The sequence below is a fragment of the Malaclemys terrapin genome, chromosome 3 (genome assembly GCF_027887155.1).
Source record: "Malaclemys terrapin pileata isolate rMalTer1 chromosome 3, rMalTer1.hap1, whole genome shotgun sequence".
In the NCBI taxonomy this organism is placed as follows: domain Eukaryota; kingdom Metazoa; phylum Chordata; order Testudines; family Emydidae; genus Malaclemys; species Malaclemys terrapin.
The window spans coordinates 93,541,033-93,562,471 of record NC_071507.1 but is presented as its reverse complement, the minus strand read 5'-3'; the positions used below and the strand labels follow the sequence as shown (position 1 = coordinate 93,562,471).

The 21,439-nt window shown below is 43.7% G+C and overlaps 1 protein-coding gene across 1 annotated transcript in view; it reads right to left on the bottom strand.

Annotated features, from left to right (window-relative positions):
• The window catches only part of CNKSR3 (CNKSR family member 3), an 87,485-nt gene extending 70,291 nt beyond the window's left edge, over positions 1 to 17,194 (bottom strand). The window contains exon 1 of the mRNA XM_054022292.1: positions 16,970 to 17,194. Coding sequence (XP_053878267.1) covers positions 16,970 to 17,021 — 52 coding nt within the window. The 5' untranslated portion in view covers positions 17,022 to 17,194. The remainder of the gene's footprint in view (positions 1 to 16,969) is intronic.
• Positions 17,195 to 21,439: the final 4,245 nt, after the last annotated feature.

Sequence of the window (21,439 nt, the reverse complement as noted above, 5' to 3'; positions counted from 1 at the left end):
GACACTGGACTGTCACCCCTAGCAAATCAGTCTTCCATTTACTCACAGTGATGGCAGTGCACGCTTCACTATACTATACTATGACCTGGAGGGACCGATTCTAGGCCAGAGAAGATAGGTCAGCTTCCAACCCATTCAAATCCTTCACCGCTTACTCCTGGGGGAATTCTGTGCCTAAAAATCCTGCACAATTAAAAAATTCTGTGCACAGTATTTTAAAATTCTGCATATTTTATTTGACAAAACGACAATATAATCACTCTGGTTTCAAGAATTTTGGTAATTTATTTAAACTATGAAATAAAATTATTCTACTTAACTGCCAGGGGGCAAATTGGTCACGTACACATGGGAGAAAGTAGAAGGGAGATATGCAGTGTCAGCTACGGATCGCCCCTCCCGGGGCTCCTTGCTTGATTAGCTGGGTCCGTCTCTCCTTATTCCTCAGCTGGAATGGACAGGAATTTCTATGACAACTACAATACAATGGATGGAGAAAGGCAGTTGGGAGCAAACCCCCTTGCCTAATAGTAATGTAGCTAGGTTTGACCCTTTATTTCTAGTTTAGTCAACAAATATGTGCAGCCATATGCTCAGTGTTACAACATAAGCAACTGAAGAGCAAGTGAGGGCTGGGCGATAAAACTCACAATTTATACTGGCTACTGACCATCTCCAGAAAGGTCAGTAGCAAACAGTTCATAGAATACATTTTAACAGGAAAATTCTTCAGTCCAAAAATTTAGGCCAGTTAAAATCACTGAAGCACCGTAAGCATTTATAAGGCCATGCCGTCTTTTACACCACTCTGGCAACGTAAAGGAACCTTAAAACTTTTACACCTGTTTTATACTCTGGGGAATTCACAAAGATAATGGGACTAATTCACTAAGCAGGGAGGCTGCTACATTCTGCTCTGCCTGAGGGGGACAGAGCCTGCCCCACACGTAACTCCTCAGAAACACCCTGAAGCCCTGCCCCTCCACACCGGGCGTGCTGCCATAGCAAGCAAGAGGGACAGAGGCCTTGGCTACACTCAGGACTTCCCAGCGCTTCCGCGGCAGCGCTGTGAAGCGCAAGTGTAGTCGCACCGCCAGCGCTGCGAGACCTCTCCGCGGGGAGTGCAAGACCTCTCCGCTTTACAGCACTGTACTCGCTGCGCTCAGGTGGAGGCATTTTCACACCCGAGTGCAGCAAGTTGCAGCGCTGTACAGCGCCAGTGTAGCCAAGGCCAGAGTGTCTCCCTCTCTCACACACGACTGCCCAGCCCTCCCCACCCGGCAGTGATTTACATCTCTACTTGCTGTTCCTGGTGCCCAAACAAACCTGTTTGTGCTGCCGGGGAGGGGCGTGTAACCACTCTTGTAGCTTCCCTGTCAAAAGTCATTTTTCTGCAGGGAAGCAAAAATATCTGCAGGGGACATGTATTCTGCACGTGCACAGTGATGCAAAATTCCCCCAGAAGTAACTGCTTTGCCGAGACTCCCAACAAGTGAGCAATTAATGCCAACTGTGGCAATGGCTTTTGTGATATGAATACCTGGTCACTGACAAATAGACTGAAAACCAACCAACCAATTCCATTTAGGTCAGTTAGGCAGACGTCCGTGACAGCTTCTGGTCATAGATTACGCATCCCATTTACCCAACCTCTAGCCATGTAGTTGTCCTTGCTTACCATTGCTAATAGGAGAACTGTTACTCAAGACAGAGTTGTTAATTACCTTTAAGGAAAAAAGAGACAGAAGTGTGGAATTCAGTCGCTTACAATGTCAATACTCTTTGGTATAAAAACATAAGGGTTATTGAAACCAAAAAAAGTTCCTTTTGAAGCATGCTTCGGAGGGATTTACCTTCATGGCTGGTCAACTAATACTTTAATATTTTAGGCTCCAGCTACACAGCCCAGGGAAATTAGGTCAACACCTTTCTTCCAGGAAGAGACATGTTTATATACTTTGGCAAACCTAGCTAGGGCCTTTGTTGATCTTTAAAAAAATAAATAGTAAGTTTATACAGATCAAGCCCAAATTTATTTTGTTTTAAAACTATTAGTATACTGTGCGTTACTTGTTTGTATTTCTCATACATCGGGTTTGTGTGCTCAGTAACTTCATGTGGTTACTGTGGTACAGCAAACCCCTGCTCTAAGGCCTTCACCTAAACATGCAATTAAGAGCTCACTCTGTTCAAAAGGGTATGTATTTTTATGGTTTAAGGAGTCGTTCATTAGTCACAAGAGCTCCTTTTCTGAACTCCAGTAATTAAGGCTCTGAGGTCTTGTTCCCACAGTGGAAGCAGGAGTAAATGTTGCAAAACTGCCTCTTGGCTCCCAAGAAGAAATGGGGCAACCTCCTCTCTTGCTACCATGTGGAACTGTTCTGGTTGATTGCAAAGAGGTCTATTACTCACATTTTTCCCCTTTGTGGATGCACATATGAATAATGTACATATGTGGGAATCTGCCACGGCTACTGTTACGTCCATGAGCTAGTCAAAGAATATGATGCAGTAAGGCAAAAGCTGCTGAAGTTGACAGATAACCAGCCTTTGAGATAGCAATCTAGGAGATGACTACGAAATGTCATGAAACATTTATGAGGAGCAACCCTACAATCTAGTTGTCACCAGATGTTTTGTTTATGCCTCTCCTATAAGAATCACTAGCTATCAACCGCTGCTAATCACTTAAATATGGCAGAGCAAGACTTATGAAAATAAAGTTAAATAGTGTTTGAACTCCCAAATTAAAAACAAATTGTGGATACATTCCTTACAACAAAGAGACAAAGGTTTTCACTTATTAGGACCAGAGTTCTGACTCCAGTAAAGGGTTATTATTTGTATTACTGTAATATCTAGGAGCCCCAGTCACGGAGCAAGACCCCCATTGTGCAAGGTGCTGTACTGACACAGAACAAGACGATCGTACCTGTCCCAAAGAGGTTACTATCGAAGTATAAGACAAGAGACAACAGGTGGAGATAGACTGAGGAGTACAAGGAAACAAAGACAATATTGGTCAGCAACAAAGGCAGTGGTCTCAACACACCAGCAGCCTAATCATTGTCAAGTTATTTGTAGGCATCACAGCAAGAGAGTTAAGGAGATTTTTGGAGAACAAGGAGTTTGTTTTGCAGCTATTTATGAGGCACTTTTCCCAAGCGTGAGGGGCAGCATGGCAGAAAGCTCCAAAGACTTGTTAAAAAATGTTACTAGTGAGCAATGATGGCTGGCATCATTGGCTGTTTCTTTAGTGAATCAAGCTTAGTTTGCATGCTTTGTTTTATTTGCTTGGTAATCTGCTTTGTTCTGTTTGCCATCCCTTATAATCACTTAATCTGTCTTTTGTAGTTAATAAACTTATTTCTTGTTTATAACATAACCCAGTTTGTGCAATCCATATCGCGGGGGGGAGGGGAGGCATCTCTCTCTTCAAATTGAGGGAGGGGGCGAATTTTTATGAGCTTGCACTATGCAGATCTTTCTATACAGCGCAAGACAGTATACCTTTGGGTCCAAGGGCACCTGCATGCTGGAGCAAGTCCCTTAAGCGGAATCTTCCCAGAGCTGATCTCAGTGTCTGTCTTTCTGCAGCTGGGTGTTTCCCTGCCTGTGTGTGTGCGCGCTAGAGGAGGCTTAAGAGCCTGGCTCATCAACACAGGGCAAAAGGGGCCCAGGCTGGGTTCCAGTACATCAGGAGGCACCTTAAAGGAAGGCAACCCATCATAGTATGATTTAGCCATCTACAGCATTAGAAATTTGATTTACTAGAATCCAGTGTGTTTGACTCTAAGATCAAACAAGATCTGTACAAATCTTTCCTCGCTCCCATATTTTTATAGTTGCTATAAAGAATTACCTACCTATCCTTTAATTATTCCATATCATAAAGCCAAGGTGAGGCGCACACTGATTGTTACTTCCCCAATATGGCCAAAGACCTTGCCTGCATACAAGCACATGTGCAATGCTGTTAACTGTAAGAAAGTTGACTAGTAGCATTGTGACTTTTATATGTTTAAAACAGCAATTCATATTAAATATTTGGAAACCTGGTCCACTTTACTTATGTGATGTGCACTTACTGTTGTACTCAAACTTTCTGTAGCACCAGTTCGTGCTTAAACATGTTCTGCTGGCAACATTTATCATAGATTATTTTTCTTTAGTGGTGTGTGTTCTAGTGTCAGTGGGATGCCGAAGTTTGCAGAAAATAGTCACTCAAACACACACAAGGCAAAAACCTCAAAAGGGCCAGTCATGCAAGATGCTGAGCACTTCTTGGGAATGCTCTCAAGGTAAGCGGAGGTTTCAGAAGTTAGCAATTTTGTGTGAGGGCACAATGGTTTTAAGCAGGGCTTTGGAGTGGAGCGCAGAGCAGCTCTGGAGCAATGGAGCTGCAGGTTTTTGCCTGGAGCTGGAGCAGAGCGCAGAGCACAGCTCCAAAGCCCTGGACTTTTAAGCATTTTTTACCAAAATTCATTCTGCTCTTTCGTATAGCTACAACAGGTGTTGAGTAGAATTTACCAATTGTTAATATGCTGTAATTTCAACACATTTAATCCTTAGAAACCTGACAATGATACAGTATTGACCAATAAGAATTTAGTTGAATGTACAACATATAAAGATGGGTCTGAGACACATGGACAGTCCATTCATCATCCAGCATTTCCTCCAGTAACCAAGTTCTATTAACTGAAGTATACGTAGTTCTCAGAAGAGTTCAGGATCTGGAAAGTAAATATTTATGTGAATGACTATTGAACAAAAGGCCCCAAGCATGTCAGGCATGTGACTTGTCTCCAGAGAGCTGGAATTCCTCTCCAATTAGACTGCCTTGGGATTTGTCTCAATCCAATTCTTACTGAGCTAAATCCTCTGCCATTTTAAAAAAAAAAAAAAAAATTAACCAATGTTACTACGATCACTATCTGATGCTTAGATACCAAGTTGAGGAGAGCCTTAAAAATACAAGATTTGCATCACTTTTAAAACAGGTGGATCAAGAATATAATAGAGTTCTCTAACAGGATACATTTTAAAGCATACAACTGAAGGTATTTCACTGACAATATGTTTTTATCATGTCCAGGGATAACCAGGTTGCAACTAGTTCCACTTCTATGGCCAATTCTGTAAAATAGGCATGACTTTAGATATAGCAGGGATTAAAATTAAACTCTGGAAGGGGGTCCAAAGAATACCATCAAGGTAAAATGGGAAACATTCTGAAAGTATAAGTAGACCAATAAATTTTAGAATTAACAGAAACTTGATAGCACAAAACACCTGACAGCATCTCTGTATAGTAGGTCACCCTTGAATCTATTCGGCAGCTGCTTTCCTGCCTTCTTACAGGCCAACTTGAGGTCTGTCAAGTAGCAATATTTCATCTGTCCTACATGCAGTCAAGCTAAGTTCTTTACACTCAACATTAGCTGGTTGGTTTGGACAAAATGTCACTCCATATATACAGTATTATGGCAGCACAGGGGTTCTCAAACTGGGGGTCGGGACCCCTCAGGGGGTTGCAAGGTCATTACATGGGGGGGGTTGCGAGCTGTCAACCTCCACCCCAAACCCCGCTTGCCTCCAGCATTTATAATGGTGTTAAATATATTAAACGGTATGTTTAACTTATTGCAGGGAGTGGTCACACTCAGAGGCTTGCGGTGTGAAAGGAGTCGCCAGTAAAAAAAAAAAAAGTTTGAGACCCACTGACCTAGAGGTCTAACACAAAGAAGAAGGATGGTCCAGTGGTTAAGAAGGTAGCCAGAGACTTAGGAGAGCCAGGTTAAACTTCCTCCTCTGCCAAAGCAGAGCAAGTTTCTTAGTTTCTCTGTCCCTCATTTCCCTGTCTGTAAAATGAGGGTAATAGTCTTTCCCCAACTCACGGGGATACTGTCAGGATAAATACAATAAAGATTGTTAGGTGCTCACATGCTACAGTAATGAGGGACCATATAAGTACCTACAATAGGCTCTGGGCACTGTGCAAACACAGATGACACTGGCCCTGCCCCCAAGAAGTTTGTTTGCAGAGTCTTTTTAAATTGTTATCTACTTTTTGGTGTGTGTGGTTTTTTTTTTTTTTTTTTAAACAGACTAAACAAATCCTAATATGCCAGCATCCCACCATTCACAGACAGATCGTGCACATGCATATGCCCTAGTGCCAGGGCAAAAAGTCAAGATGACACCAGATTTCCCTTGCAACACTCCTCTGTCTGGTCAGGGAGCAAATGTGGGCAGGTGTGTGTACCCCACTTAAGAGATGGGCAGGGGAGGGTCTATGGGAAGCCTCAGATAATCAGAGGATTTGAGGGGGAACAGGTGCTGGGTGGGAGGGAAGCATAGCCCAGCAGTGAAGAGTGCTAACCTGGGAATCAGGAGACTCATTCAATTCTCTGCTTTTCCACAGACTTCCTCTGTGACCTTAAGCAAGTCACTTAAGCTATATCTACACTAGCTCTTTTGTCAGTGTAACTTGTTTCACTAAGGGGTGTGAAAAAAAACACACTCCTGAGCAATGTAAGTTACACAGACAGAAGCACCGGTGTAAACAGTGTTATGTCAGTAGAAGACACTCTCCCACTGACATGCTCACCGCTCATTGGGGGTGCTTTAATTATGTCGACAGGAAAGCTTTCTCCCATTGGCATAAAGCAGCTGCATGGGCTACAATTGCATCAGTACAGCTGTGCCACACTGTAAGCTCTCTAGTATAGACATGGTCTTAGTCTCTATGAGCCTCAATTCCCCATCTGCAAAATGGGGATAACAGCATTGCCCTACTTCACAGGGATGATGAGGATAACTACATTAGAAAAATCATGTAGTCCAACTGCAGAGGAATGGTTCAAAAAGTATGGGAGGTGGTTGTTATGGAAAAATTGGACCCACCAATTACATATCCAGCAAAATAAACAGAACAAAGAGATACTTGGTTACCTTTTATTCAATACTCAAAGTACATTCACCATCACAAAAAAAAAAAAAAAAAAAAAACACGCTTTCCCATTATTTTGAATAGTATGTTAAATATCTATCAGAGATTTCACTCAATTTAATAAAAATCATAGGCATAGTTTGACTTCTATATTTGGGAAGGCAGGGGGCTTAATACTATTAATAATAGGTACAGGTCTAACTTCTGGATTTACTGATTGTTAGTGGTACTTAAATTACAGTGTACTTGAAATCACAAATATAGTTTACGTTCATTATTTAATCACCCTTAATTATTTGCCATGTCTACCAGCTGCCACTTAAAAATCAACATTAGCATAAAAACAAATGCTTGAATAAACGGAACCAATCACTTTCATTTAATTATTAATAACGTCTCCCTGGTTTTATCAATACATAAACGTGCAATGCACACACAAAAATCCATCACTAAAGCTGTCCCCTTTGCCCATCTGCCTAAGCACACTGCATTCACATTTAACCTTCTCTGTTCACTCTGTCACTCTCCTGGGCTTGACACAGTCAATGCTGTACACTACTCAGACACTTGGGAGCAGCTCAGATCTATGTTCACTTTCTTACAATGTAACTGGTTCTGATTAGAATGTCTAGATGCCTGTGTTTCTGGGGCAAGTCTCTTACTTTATAAGGTAATCAAACTGAAATGGCCCCAAGCTGAAGCTCTGCTGTGAGCATTAGGTGCTGCTCTCCTACCTTCCCCTTAGCAACCCAGGTGGGGAAAGTGACCTGGACACACAGAGCACCTGGCAATGACACCGCTCACACCCCACCCACCCCCTGAATATTCTTCTGCAGGGAGAAAATAGAGCCAAATAGAAAAGGGAAATCTGCCTTCACCCCCACACATTACCTCTGTGATGTATCCATGGGGGGGGGGGGTGAAGAATGCCCCTGCATACTCCTCACAATCTCTGCCCCTGATAAAAATCACTAGAAATGACCTCATTAGTGTTGAAAGGAGGCACACTCTGTAATAGGGTAACACCCTGCTCTATGGAAAGATCTGATGACGTTACTATACAATGGCTCTAAACAAAAGCTCGCTATTGTAAAGACTGTTTTGTTTCTGATATTTACATACCAAAGATTTGTGACTCTGTCACTACTCCCTAAACAAACAGTTTAAAAAAGAGAGAGGAGAGGAAATCATGAGCAGCTCAGATACTATGACAACTGGGGCCATGTAAGTACTATAGATGGATAATGGGTTGCTTCAAGGCAGCCCATTTTAGCCCCTGGTCCCCATAAGAGCTTCCCATTTCTCCTGCCTAAGCCATCTCCTTGCCACCCCACTGCTCCATGTGGCTGGGATCAGCAGGGGGAGAACAGTCAGAGAAGGAGACAGAGAAGCTGACTTCTCAGCAAGAATAGCATCCATAGTGGCGAGCAGGCTGACCTGCAACCCATATTCTCCTGCTTGCGAACAGCCCAGGAAAGCATAACATTTAAGATGTGGGAAACAGCCAGGGATGGCCTGCAGGACAGGCCTACAAATCAGGTCAGATAACACCATTATGAATATTAAATACAAGTATTATTGATTCATTAAGTCAATTAACAGGACCATTATTTGGATTAATTCATTAATACTTGTAATCTGTGACATTTCCCTATCTATGCAAGTTCTATTGCAACAAGAAAATGCAATAGACGAAGAGAAAACTGAGTGGCTGCCTGATATTTTGGGAGGGGAATTTAGGTCAAGTCACTTCTTTTGAACTTCCCTGGAGTTTAGGATTATTGGTTAATAGTAGTCATTGTCTGTTTTTGTTTCCTGGGGGCAGCACACCTGCAAGAAAACAGCTCACTCCAGACAGGTCCAGGGACTGTGATATTTAAAAAAAAAAAAAAAAAAATTGATTGCAAAACTGTAGGAATTCTCTATATAAGTGTATACACACATACCCTTTTGAACTGCATTTCTGAGGGCTGTGTGTCATCTGTTACAGAAAAAGCTAAAAGTAGAGACTTTTTTGTTTGTTTTCAGCCAAGATTGTATCCATTCGAAGCCATTTCCTAAGAAAATAAGAAAGGCCGTACCGGGTCAGACCAAAGGTCCATCTAGCCCAGTATCCTGTCTACCGACAGTGGCCAATGCCAGGTGCCCCAGAGGGAGTGAACCTAACAGGCAATGATCAAGTGATTTCTCCCCTGCCATCCATCTCCATCCTCTGACAGACAGAGGCTAGGGACACCATTCCTTACCCATCCTGGCTAATAGCCACTAATGGACTTAACCACCATGAATTTATCCAGTTCTCTCAAACTCTGTTATAGTCCTAGCCTTCACAACCTTCTCAGGCAAGGAGTTCCACAAGTTGACTGTGCGTTGCGTGAAGAACTTCCTTGTATTTGTTTTAAACCTGCTGCCTATTAATTTCATTTGGTGACCCCTAGTTCTTGTATTATGGGAATAAGTAAATAACTTTTCCTTATCCACTTTCTCCACATCACTCATGATTTTATATACCTCTATCATATCCCCCCTTATTCCTGGTCTATTACACAAAACCTCTTAATTATTTCTAAACATGAAAAACAAATTCTTCTGCAGCCCAACTACAGGTCACTTTCAAGTCAGAAGAATGGAGATGCAAGTACTTGCAAGTAAAAATCTATAATACCCACAATATTGTGCTTAAAAATATTTTGGTACCTTTCAACATTATTCAGTTTTCCCAAGAGAGCATTACAAAAAGTGAGGGCTTAGAGAAGTTGGGTGCCCATGTGCCATTCATAATTGTTCCAGCTATGGTTTCCAACTTAGTAGCATAAACAATTGTGGTACAAGTGACCTTTTCCAAGTTGTAAGTTAAGCAACATAAAACACAAAGAGCTTTAAATAGTCAAGAGGAGCCTCTCAAGATGAATTGCTGCTAACGAGTAAGAAAACAGAAAAAGAAAGGAAATGCATTAAGACATATTTAGTACAACTGTATTTGCAGGTACCAAGAACAAAAATCAGAGTAGTTTATGACATACCAGAGGGCAGAAGCTAATGACACCCAAGAGTAAATGCACTGAGTGACTAAACCTGAACTGCAGTAAAAGAAAGAAATGTCATCTTGGTTCAGGGCTACCTGAGTCTAGAATTGTAACATATAATCCATTTTGTAATAACAGAGATACACAATGAAAGAGTCTACTCTCCAGTATAATGTCACACTATCTTTGCTGTATGCAGTTTGGTTTGAAGTCACAATTAATATAGGCATGTCAAAAGCTAGAGAAGAACATGGCTATATAGAACTAAAAAAGAAATATATAGAGGATATTCCTTTTTGTTCCAGGAAGAAGTAATAGCAACTATGCTTCTTTTACACAAAAGAGAATCACACCGTTAAAAATAAATAAATAAAAAATAAAGTCAGAAAAAGAAAGCTACATTCTTCTCTATCAACATTTTTTCTGAAGAATGAACACAAAATGACTAAGATTGGATCTGAGGCCTCCGGGAACTTGTCTACACAGGGAAATTTACTAGAATAAATCATATCGCTATTGTTGTACCAGTATAAATCCCCACATGGACAGTCTTATTCCAGAATAAGCGTCCACACAAGTGCCATACTAGTGTAACTATAGTGGTATGATTATGCCAGTAAACTCTCCTGGTAACTAGGTGGAATCTATCCCAGATTGGAAGAGACTAAGGGTATGCCTTCACTGCACAGTTGCCTCAGTCATCAGTACCCAGGTTGGCCTACCTTGAGTGACAGCAGCCACACTGCAAAGCTATAGCCAAGTGCTTCCACAGAGGTGCTGCACTCACTCATCTGAGGGCGCTAGGACTCCTGGCAGCATTTCCCACAGTTTTTAGGGCTGCGATTGAACCACGCTATGATTCGTTCACAGTGAAGAGTGGTAGAACTTGGCCGTCCTTCTGAGCACACAGGGAAATTGCGGGAAGGCACTGAAAGACTATCAGCACTTGAGTGGTTCAGCCTGTGCCTACATTGCAGAGTGAGCAGGTTACCAGTTGGAGCATAAGCAGTACTTTGAATACCCTAGGATAGACCAACTGCCCTTCGAATAAAAGCAACAACACACTTGGGTGAAAGGATGTGTTTATCAACAGAAATCAGGTTAGGGACAACGTCTAAGAGCATGGAGTTGATTCTGCACTGAAGCCCTGAGAGTGAAATCCTCAGTTCCTTGAAGTCAGTGGTTGAACTCCCACCAACTTCAGTGGAACCAGAATTCACTCTTATCTAATGGCTGGTCAGACAATGTATGTAAGACGGGTTGTTGACCGCAGAATAATCAATCAGTTTCCAGTGAACAGGTGACTACACGACAACTGGTATGACCCATCCTAGCAGTCTCCATAGTGATTCAAGGGGCCTACTGACCTAGACAATGAAGTATGCTCTCACTGCAAAAGGTGGGCCTCAACCCTATTCTGGGGCAAGTTTGTGGGTCAGAGCAGAAAAGCTTCCCAGCCACTCTGGACTTTTTCCTTTAAGCAGAGAAGAGCAGTCCGAAGCACTGTCCTCACTAGGGCCAGTAAGCATGCTCCAAACAGTTTTCAAACACTAAGCAAACACAAAAGAAATATGGTTTTCAGCTATCATTACAAATATTCAGAAGCAGCACTACAGACTTGTCAGAGGGTAGTCTTGAGCACAGCTCAGAGAAAAATTCTGTGCATGTTGAACAATGAAGCCATGATGAAGACATGTATCAAACCTTGTTATTTTCAACCAAATTTAGCTAGCTAGCATGGTTCTGCTTTTACTGCATGCAGTGTCCAGTACTGTAAATTCAGCCCACTTTAATCACAAAAACATTTATATTAATACACTTGTCCAGGAGAATCATGGAGTATTAGTCAATCAACAAGAGGCAGCAAGTGACAGTAACTGGTCTATATCAGTTGTTAAACTTTGATGATCAACAATAAGGCCATACACACATTTATATAAAACTGTGCGCACCTAAAGCCCATATTCAAAATCAATTTAAATCCTATAATATAAGCTTCTATATCATCATCTCTTAGGCCAATAGTTAGCCTGTCAATAAATCCAAGTGCAAAAGCCAGAAAACATACCCTAGCCACACTTCTTCCCCCCCTCCAAAAAAAGAAAGTCAAATTTACTTTAAGTGCCTCTACTGATACTTATACTATAAGTTTTGTTTGGTTGTTTTGTTGGATTTCTTTTAAAAGGAGAAAGGAATTCCAGAAGAATTAGAAGCTGATGAGGCTTTAGTAGAAAAGAAAACCTCTTTCACAGTCTCCTGATGAGCTTCCAAATGGGATTAGCCAGATCCAAATGGTTATACCCCTTATTCCCCACATTTTCTGAAGTGTATTAATCCTCGTCTAAATGCATCAGTATCTGCTAACCTGAATCCTCCACTGAGAACTGCCCTCCCCCATTGCATCTATTTATACCATTTTGTCATGATTCATCTCTATGCCATCACAGTTCTGAGTACAGGTAGAACAGAGCACCAAAACACAAGCAGTTTTTCCTCAGACAGTCCTGTCTGTTCAGCTATGCTGAAGATTATTTTAGCTATTACTCAGTGGCGCACATATACCTAAACAAACACCCATCAAAACTATAAAAGGAATACCTGTACTATTATTGCTGTTTATTTGTAAGCATTTTTTTTTTTTTTTTTTAATGGAGATATCCCATCTCCTAGAACTGGAAGGGACCTTGAAAGGTCATCGAGTCCAGCCCCCTGCCTTCACTAGCAGGACCAAGTACTGATTTTGCCCCAGATCCCCAAGTGGCCCCCTCAAGGATTGAACTCACAACCCTGGGTTTAGCAGGCCAATGCTCAAACCACTGAGCTATCCCTCCCCCCAATTTTAATTTCCCACAACTGTGAAAGTTTTGGCAAGTCAGATAATTATTTAATGAGAGCAGACACTGTAATTCAAAACGTTTAACCTTTATAACCATTAACATACAAACTGTTAACATCATATGTCAAAATATATAAAGTATCCTTAAAATCAAATGTTAATAAGTTCTCAAGTAGCATTTCTCTTACTTTGCCTATCTATACATTTTGATTGATAGAAATATTTTTCATGAGTTTGAGTGGACAGTGAAGTTGATGTTTACCAACGTTTACTGATAAAAATCTAATCCTTCCAAACCTAGTTATAGGCTTGGAGGATTGGTTTTTGTTTGTTTGTTTGGGTTTTTTTTTTGGGGGGGGGGGGGGGGTGAGGGGGGAAGATGCATGCTGTAATTAGAAAACAGTCCTAAGCTTTGTGAGCGATAGTAATCACAGGATAAAACTTAAAATATTAATCTTTGGTCAGAAATAAAATCTGACAGTGATGGGCTGAAAGGCAGACTTATTCTGGATTATTCGGGATTAAAAATTAAACATGAAACATTGTGCCAACATGGGCTATTACCCAGTTATTTACAGGCTTTTAAGTGCCAACTCTGACATTCAGATGCAATGACAGAAGTTAACGTGTACCCATAAAAAAAAAAAAAAAAAACACTTTTTCCCTGCCTACTTCCTTATTACAAAATTGTCATGCATGGAGTGGTACCAGAAGGAGATTTCTGACGTGAAGTTAAGAGGTCAAATTCACACTGTGAAATTGAAAATCAACGACAGAGTCTTTAATTTATTCACTCCTATGAGCCTCTTCGTTTCAAAGCACATGTCTTAGTGTCAATCAGATGATTAAACTGCAACCAGGCCTTGATTATTCTGTGTAATACTAATTAAGTGAGAGCCCAAGTAAAGAGTGACCTGTTAAAAGGAATAGACAAGCTAAAATAAATTATGCAAGAAAACAAACCAAGTTTACTTAAGGCATACAATAAAACCTTTTCAAATGATTAGCAGATTTATCCCTTTATCAAGTAAGGCAATAAACTTTCAATGCCAAGATAAAATGCAGGAGAGAGACTAGTGAAGAGGAAAGAATGTGTTAGGTAAATATTCCATGTGACAAAGCAAGACATATTTCATAAAAACAATGCACTTCTTTTAAATCGACACCACTAAAAGAAACAGATCTTTCTATGGAAGTTATTTGTGTTGGGAAGTTATGCATTACATCACATTTCTACAGCATTCTCTTTCATAGAGGCTGCTTGCATGCCCTGTCATCATAGATGCTGTAGCATTCTTACATGAGTTCACACTCACAAATGCTGAAATTACCCATGCCGTCCTATATCAAAACACTAGCATGGCTTCCAAATCTATCTAGTCTTCAGACAAAGTTGCCAAGAACTGACCACAGCTATGCAGCTCAATCAGCATTAAGATGCTTAACTGAGGGCTTCTGGTCAATGGGAAACTTTCTCTTCACAAGGACAGTAATCATAGCTTCAAATCAGCTTGATGCCAACAGAACATTTTGATCCATCTTACTATATCAATTCCATCTAACAAGTGAACCCTGCAATATAATGTATAAACTCTCAAAAAAAGAGAGTCAAATGATAGGTTGCAGGAAATGAAGCTCTCACCCAATTCTTAATCATTTTCCTCTCTGTGTAGCACATTGCAATGTACAACAGCAGCTGGTAAAATACTCTATGATGTGACAAGATTTCTGTCTTTACTTTATGATCCATTTCGTAAGTCAAACTAGAGCTGCCAGAATTTGACTATGAAAAAAACAAAAAGGCAAAACATTAACACAGGGGTGGGCAAACATTTTGGCCTGAGGGCCACATCGGGTTTCTGAAATTGTATGGAGGGCCTGTTAGGGTAGGCTGTGCCTCCCCAAACAGCCAGGCGTGGCCCAGCCCCCATCCCCTATCCGATGCCCCCCTCCCCTCCCCGGACTCCTGCCCCATCCAATCCACCCTGTCCCCTGACAGCCCCCAGACCCCCCCACCCCTGACAGCCCCCAGACCCCCCCACCCCTGATTGACTCCCACCGCCCCATCCAACCCCTCCTCTCATTCCTAACTGCCCCCCCCCCGGACCCCTGCCCCATCCAACCACTCCTTGTCCCTGACCGCCCCCGGAACCCCTGCCCCTGACTGCCCCCCCCGCTGCTCCATCCAACTCCCCCTCTCCTTCCTGACTGCTCCCCTAGGACTCCTGCCCCCATTCAACCCCCCTGTACCCAGCCCTTTGACCACCCCGACCACCACCCCAAACTCCCCCGCCCTCTATCCAACCCCCCCGCTCCCTGCCCCCTTAGCACGCTGCCTGGAGCACCAGTGGCTGGCGGCGCTACAGCCACGCTGCCCAGAGCGCCAGGACAGGCAGCCACACCACCCGCCTGGAGCCAGCCATGCCACCACACAGCACAGAGCACCGGGTTAGGCCACGGCTCTGCAGCCCCGCCGCCCGGCAAGAGCTCGCAGCCCCGCCACCCAGAGCATTGCGCCAGCGGCGCAGTAAGCTAAGGCTGCAGGAGAGGGGGAACAGCAAGGATGGGGTGGGGGCTAGCCTCCCAGGCCAGGAACTCAGGGGCTGGGCAGGAGAGTCCTGTGGGCCTTAGTTTGCCCACCTCTGCATTAACACTTTAAAGTTGCCTTTCCAAAACAGTGTTGCCAAGGGGTTAGAGACGATCACACAAAAAATCCAGAGTGATCACAAAGTTATGGCATCCTGCAGCTGCAAACATAGGGCTGTCTGGTTGCACTGTGACTTCTCCAGGTGCCTGCCTCCCCATTGTCCAGAAAAAAAATTTGCCCATTTGTTCAGCTTTGAAGATGCTCTGCACTCTTTTCAGATACAACAGCTACACTGAAGCTTCCCACAGCTATGTCAACATGCTGATGAAGCCTCAAAATGGGGTAGGAACTTTTGATGGATAAATGAGAGAGATGGGTGGTATAGTGTCAGAATCTAGAGTTCAGCATTCCAAACCCAGCTCTAACACTAACTTCCTTAGTTTCTCCATCTGTAAAATGGGATTAATAATTCTTGCTTACTAGAGCTGGTTGCAGTTTTCCATCAAAATTATACAAACTCCATGCCTTTTTTGAGAGTAATTGGCTTTGCTTAGAACTTTGCAGAATGAGTCACATAATACTTGTAAAATTCTTTGAACAAAAGAATATGACCACAAGTGAAAGGGACAAAGGGACTGAGCAATGGACAGAATCCAATTAAAGAACACACACACACACAAAGTACCATGCAACTCAATCTCAACGCAAAGCAAAGCAATCCAGGTCAAAATGTACTCTTCCCCAAAAATAATACTATAACTTTGCTGGTTTCTGAACTATGGAGCTAGGAGACCAAAGCCATGTAAGAGGACTGGAAATCTCCCAGCAAACTGCCAGGTTTCCGGCAGGATTCTGGAAATCCTAAACAAGTAGTGCCAAGCTTACACACACTCATGGAAAATAACTTTTCCTGCCCAGGAGACTGACTTGGAGTCAACATCAAACATATCCTTCAAGTTGCAAAGTTGGGTCATTTTATCAGCTCCTCTCCTCCCTTGGGGGCTTGAGTGGCTCAAAGCCTAACTACTGCTGCTTAGCCAGGCATTCAGGAGCCCCACGCTTCTAGAGTGTTATTTAATGCGCATTTCAGGGTTCTTCAAAAGGATCACACAAGAGTCACGGTACGCCAACCACCAGCAACTGGAGCGTTGCACAGAGACCAGCAGGAGGCCAGAGCTGTGTAGCACGAGCACTTGTGTATACAAAAGCAGGAGGCGGCGAGAACTACTAACAGCATTAACTCCACAGCCGAGGCTCCCCCAGCAAGCCGCAAAACAACATGTCTGGAGGCGGGGTGTTCGCTTGCAGCAAGTCCCTGGAAGGGGTAGTACAGAGCCGGGGAGGCAGCAGGCGGCCGGGCTTCACAAAGCGCGTTGAAGAGGACGAGTGAGAACTTGTTCGGCAGCGCCCCACGTCCCCGGCAGAAACAGGGGGTGGCGGGACACGGCAAGTCCCCTCCAGACAGCTGCTCCCTGACACAGAAAGTTTGTGCCAACAGCGGTGCGCGCGTGGGACCCCTGGCTGCTCCCCTGAGCGGGGCGAGCCCGGCTGAGTTTCTCTCTTACCTTTGGTCCAGTCCACGACTTGCTTTGGGCTCCACTTGGTAACGGGCTCCATGCTGGGCGCTCTCCCGTCGGGCTGAGCCGCGCCACAAAGGTCCCTGCCGGGAAGCCTGCGCCAGCGGGGCACGCTCGCCCCAGCCACTTGTCCCGCTCTCCCTCCTCCGGCCACAGATTCCCCTTTCAAGCACCCATCCCCGCTCCCCGGCTGGGCGGGCTGCCCCCCTCCAGCAGCTCCGCCTGCCTCCCGCGGGCTCCTCCTCCACGTGCTTCCCCCGCCTCGGCCGCGCGTCCCGGCTCTGCTGCGGCGGCCTCAGCCGGCCCCGCCCCCGGCTCTGCCCCCTTTCCTCTCCCGGCTTCGCCCAGCGGAGGCGGGCGGGGAGCGGCCGGTGGCTCAGTTGCTCAGGTTGCGTGTGCAGCTGTTTCCAGCCCAAGCGGGGGCTGAAGTGAAACTCCTGAGAAGGGCCGGGCCGGCGCCCACGCGACTCCACAAGTGCTTTGGGCCTCTGCACGGATGGGTTTGCAGAGCGGGGCGTTATAGCCTGCAGAGGGGAGCGGGCGCAGGGACTGTGGCATGGACCCGTCCCCAGGAATGGCTTTCTTCCATATGTATAGCGGGGGTGCTGAGAGCCAATGAACCAAACTGTAAACCCTGCATATAATGGAAACCACTTCAAACCACGGGGTGCAGCAGCAGTCCCCCTACTTCCAGCACCTACATTTTTTTTCTTTAACCAGTCTCCCCTGGGGTTTTTCTTTCCTTTTCCTGGGTCTCATTTTCCCTTAGAGGGCCTGAGCCGTGCTTAATGTTTGGCAGGGCAGCACTGCTGAGCCCTGGCACTTCTAGGTTTGGTCCCAGCAATCTCAGGGCTTGTCGCCTCAGTTATGAAAATAAAACAATGGTTTGAGCCCTAGCACCTCTTCCATTACAAATTAAGCTCTGGCCTGGATCTTGCAAGGAGTTGGGGGAGGACCCCCACATGGAACTCAGATACCCAACCCAAGACCCAGGGCTTAAATTCAGCCAGACCCATCTGGAGCAGAGCTCCAGTAAATATTTTCAAACCCAGGGGAGCCCCAGCACACCCTGCGGGACAGAAGTCCCCAGCTCCAGAAAATAATCTTTGAGTATTTAAGTGCCACCTAGGCCTCAAACAGGCAAAGACCTAACCCACGTGCCTAACTATATGCACTGGGAGTAGCACTATCAAAGTGGGATTGCCCAAAGTGAAGCATGTTAAGTCTTTGCCAAAGCAGGGCCCTAGAATGCACATCTCTCTCACTAATGGCTCAGATGTGCTTCCAGGAGAGAAGAGACTCTTTAGTAACATAAGACTTATGGCCTTGATCCTGCAAACACTTATGCACATGCTCCACTTGAACAGAGTAGAGCAGTTTGGAACATTTTCAATCAATCAGTTTCAACAACAACAAACAGGCGGACAAATAATTCTATGATTTTTTTCACAGATTTCAAACCGCCAGCCTCCTTCCCCTACCCCCCCATTTTCCCCCTAGGTCTACTAACAAAAGTTATGCGCCTATATTCAACACTCTGGGGTTATCTACACTTAGAGCAGTGGCACCACTGCAGTGCTTAGTGAAGACGCTACCTACACCAACAGGAGAGCTTCTCCCATTAGCGTAGATACTCCACCTCTGCGAGATGTGCTAGTTATGCTGATAGGACAGCAGCAGCTCCAGGCACCAGCGCTCCAAGCACGTGCCTGGGGCAGCAAGCCACGGGGGGTGCCCTGCCGGTCCCTGTGAGGGCGGCAGTCAGGCAGCCTTCGGCAGCTTGCCTGTGGGAGTTCTGCTGGTCTCGCTGATTCGGCTGCAGTTCAGTGGCGGGTACGCCGAAGCCGCGGGACCGGCGGACCTCCCGCAGGCATGCCGCCGAAGGCAGCCAGCCTGCCGTGTTTGGGGCAGCAAAAAAGCTAGAGCCGCCCCGTGATAGGAGAAGCCCTCCCTTCAACATAGTGCTGTCTGTGCTAGGGGTTAAGTCAGTATAACTACGTCGCTCAGGGGTGTGGATGTTCCAAACCCCCGAGTGACATAGTTATGCTAGCATAAATTGGTAGTGTAGACCAAGCCTCCCTTTCTGAAGGTTAGCATTTACAGAAGGAACCAGCCCTATTTTGTGGCCCATTGAATAAGCATTATACAGTAGAACCTCAGAACGATAAACACCAAAGTTACGAACTGACCAATAAACACACACCTCATTTGAAACTGGAAGTATGCAATCAGGCAGCCGCAGAGACACACACACACACACACACAAAAAGCAAATACAGTACACTACTGTGATAAATGTAAGCTTCTAAAAAATAAAGGAAAAGTTTAAAAAATAGATTTCACAAGGTAAGGAAACTGTTTCTGTGCTTGTTTCATTTAAATTACGATGGTTAAAAGCAGCATTTTTCTTCTGCATAGCAAAGTATCAAAGCTGTATTAAGTCAATGTTCAGTTGTAAATTTTTGAAAGAACCATAACGTTTTGTTCAGAGTTAAGAACATTTCAGAGTTACGAACAACCTCTTTTCCCGAGGGGTTCGTAACTCTGAGGTTCTACTGTATTACAGCTGGTCAGAAACTGGAATTCACATTCCATGGAAAATTCAGAAATTTCAAAAAACTTCCATTCTAAAATGGAATAAAAAATTAAATTTTCCCATGGAACAGGAATTCTAAATATTTTTTTAGAAAAAAAATCAAAAGGGCATTTCATTTTGTATTTCTCGAAACACTTCTGAGGTTCCCCAAGCTGCTCAGAGTTCCAGGAGCATGCTTTATTGGGAAGCCAGATAACTTGGGAGCTAAGGTTTTTAGGCTGCCAAGGAGCCAGGACCCTGAAAGACCTAAAACCCCTGACAGGCTGCCCACAGCCAGGTAGGCTGCTAAAGAGCAGGATGGCCTCAGAGGTGAGAATGATTTTCTAATAGAAAATCTAAATTGTCTGGCAAAATTGAAATTTTCCTTTGGAAAATTTTGATTAGTCAGAAAGTGATTTTTCCTTTGGAAAATAATTCTAACAGAACTGCCCCAACCAGCTCTACGTTGTGTACTACCACAGAACCTGGAGACCTGGACAAATCTTAAAAGTCGGTTTCCCCAGCCAGGAGCAAATGTACAGGTAGTGATTTTAGGCTCGAGAGAAAGTGCAGCTGCAGCACACTTTTGCACTCTCCCCGAAGCTGTTTATGGGGTGGGGCTGCAATGCAGGAAAAGTCTGACTGCTGCAGAACGCTCATATCAGAAAAAAGGTCACCCAATATTAAAGCATACAAACTTTTATGAACCCACTCAATAATTTGGGAAATGAAGAACCCTTGGCATAGGAAATTAGAGCCCATTCCTAAAAGAAAAATAAATGGTTATCCATGTCAATAAGAGGGAGTATGGTCTAGTGGTTAAAGCTGGAGATCTAAATTCTGCTTCTGGTCCTGTCATAGACTAACTTAGTTCCTGATGTTGGGTGAGTTACTTCATCATCTTTGCTTCAGTTCTCCCATCAGTGATAATATCAAAACAGCTTTACTGGGGCATTGTGTGGTTTAATTCATTCATGTTTAAAGCATTTTGAATCCTTGTATGGAAGGAATTATAGAAATGCAAAGAAGTATTATAATCTAACTTATTCTGTCAGGTAGTTCCTTTAAATGTTTTAGACTGATACTATTCCAGCAAAACAGTTAATCATTAAAATTTAATCCTTTTACATTAAGTGGAATAGCAACCATCTGATACAATGGGATCAGAGAACATAGAATGGGACTAGAGATAGAAATGGTGGATTTCTTTTCCACCTACAAAGTATTTGGATGTTGTGTTTTAAACTGAAATTTCTTGCACAGGGTCTCCTAAATGGGTACTTGCTCTGAAAACAATTTCAGTTGCTCTGTTCCAAAATATATCATCAAGCAAGGATTTGCTATACCATAGGGATTTTTACAGGGGCATAATGTGAGGAAATGGAGGAATTTAATTCCAAGCCATGTGAGAACAGTAGTTGCAGTAAAACATTTTAAGGAATGCCATACATTCCACCCACACTGTAACTGGGGGACTCACACAGGTTAGCAATTGGGGGGAGATTATTTTTCATCTTTGGAAAAAACGATTTATTTTTATGTTTGCTGTCTCTCGACTCCTATCTCTATTTCTTGGTTGATAGCAGAAATTCAGGACACTGATGGTGTGTGGGGAAGAACATCCCTAACCACCTGGCAGTATTATTTATTATTAATTATTATTATTTATTTAATATTTATATTGCAGTAGTGCCTAAGCCACAACCTGGTTGGGCCCAGTCATGCAAGGTAATTACTGCGGTAGCAGTAGTTACTGAAGAAGTGAGGTTTTTACCCACGAAAGCTTATGCCCAAATAAATCTGTTAATCTTTAAGGTGCCATCAGACTCCTTGTTGTTTTGGTAGATACAGACTAACACGGCTACCCCCTGATACTTGACTCC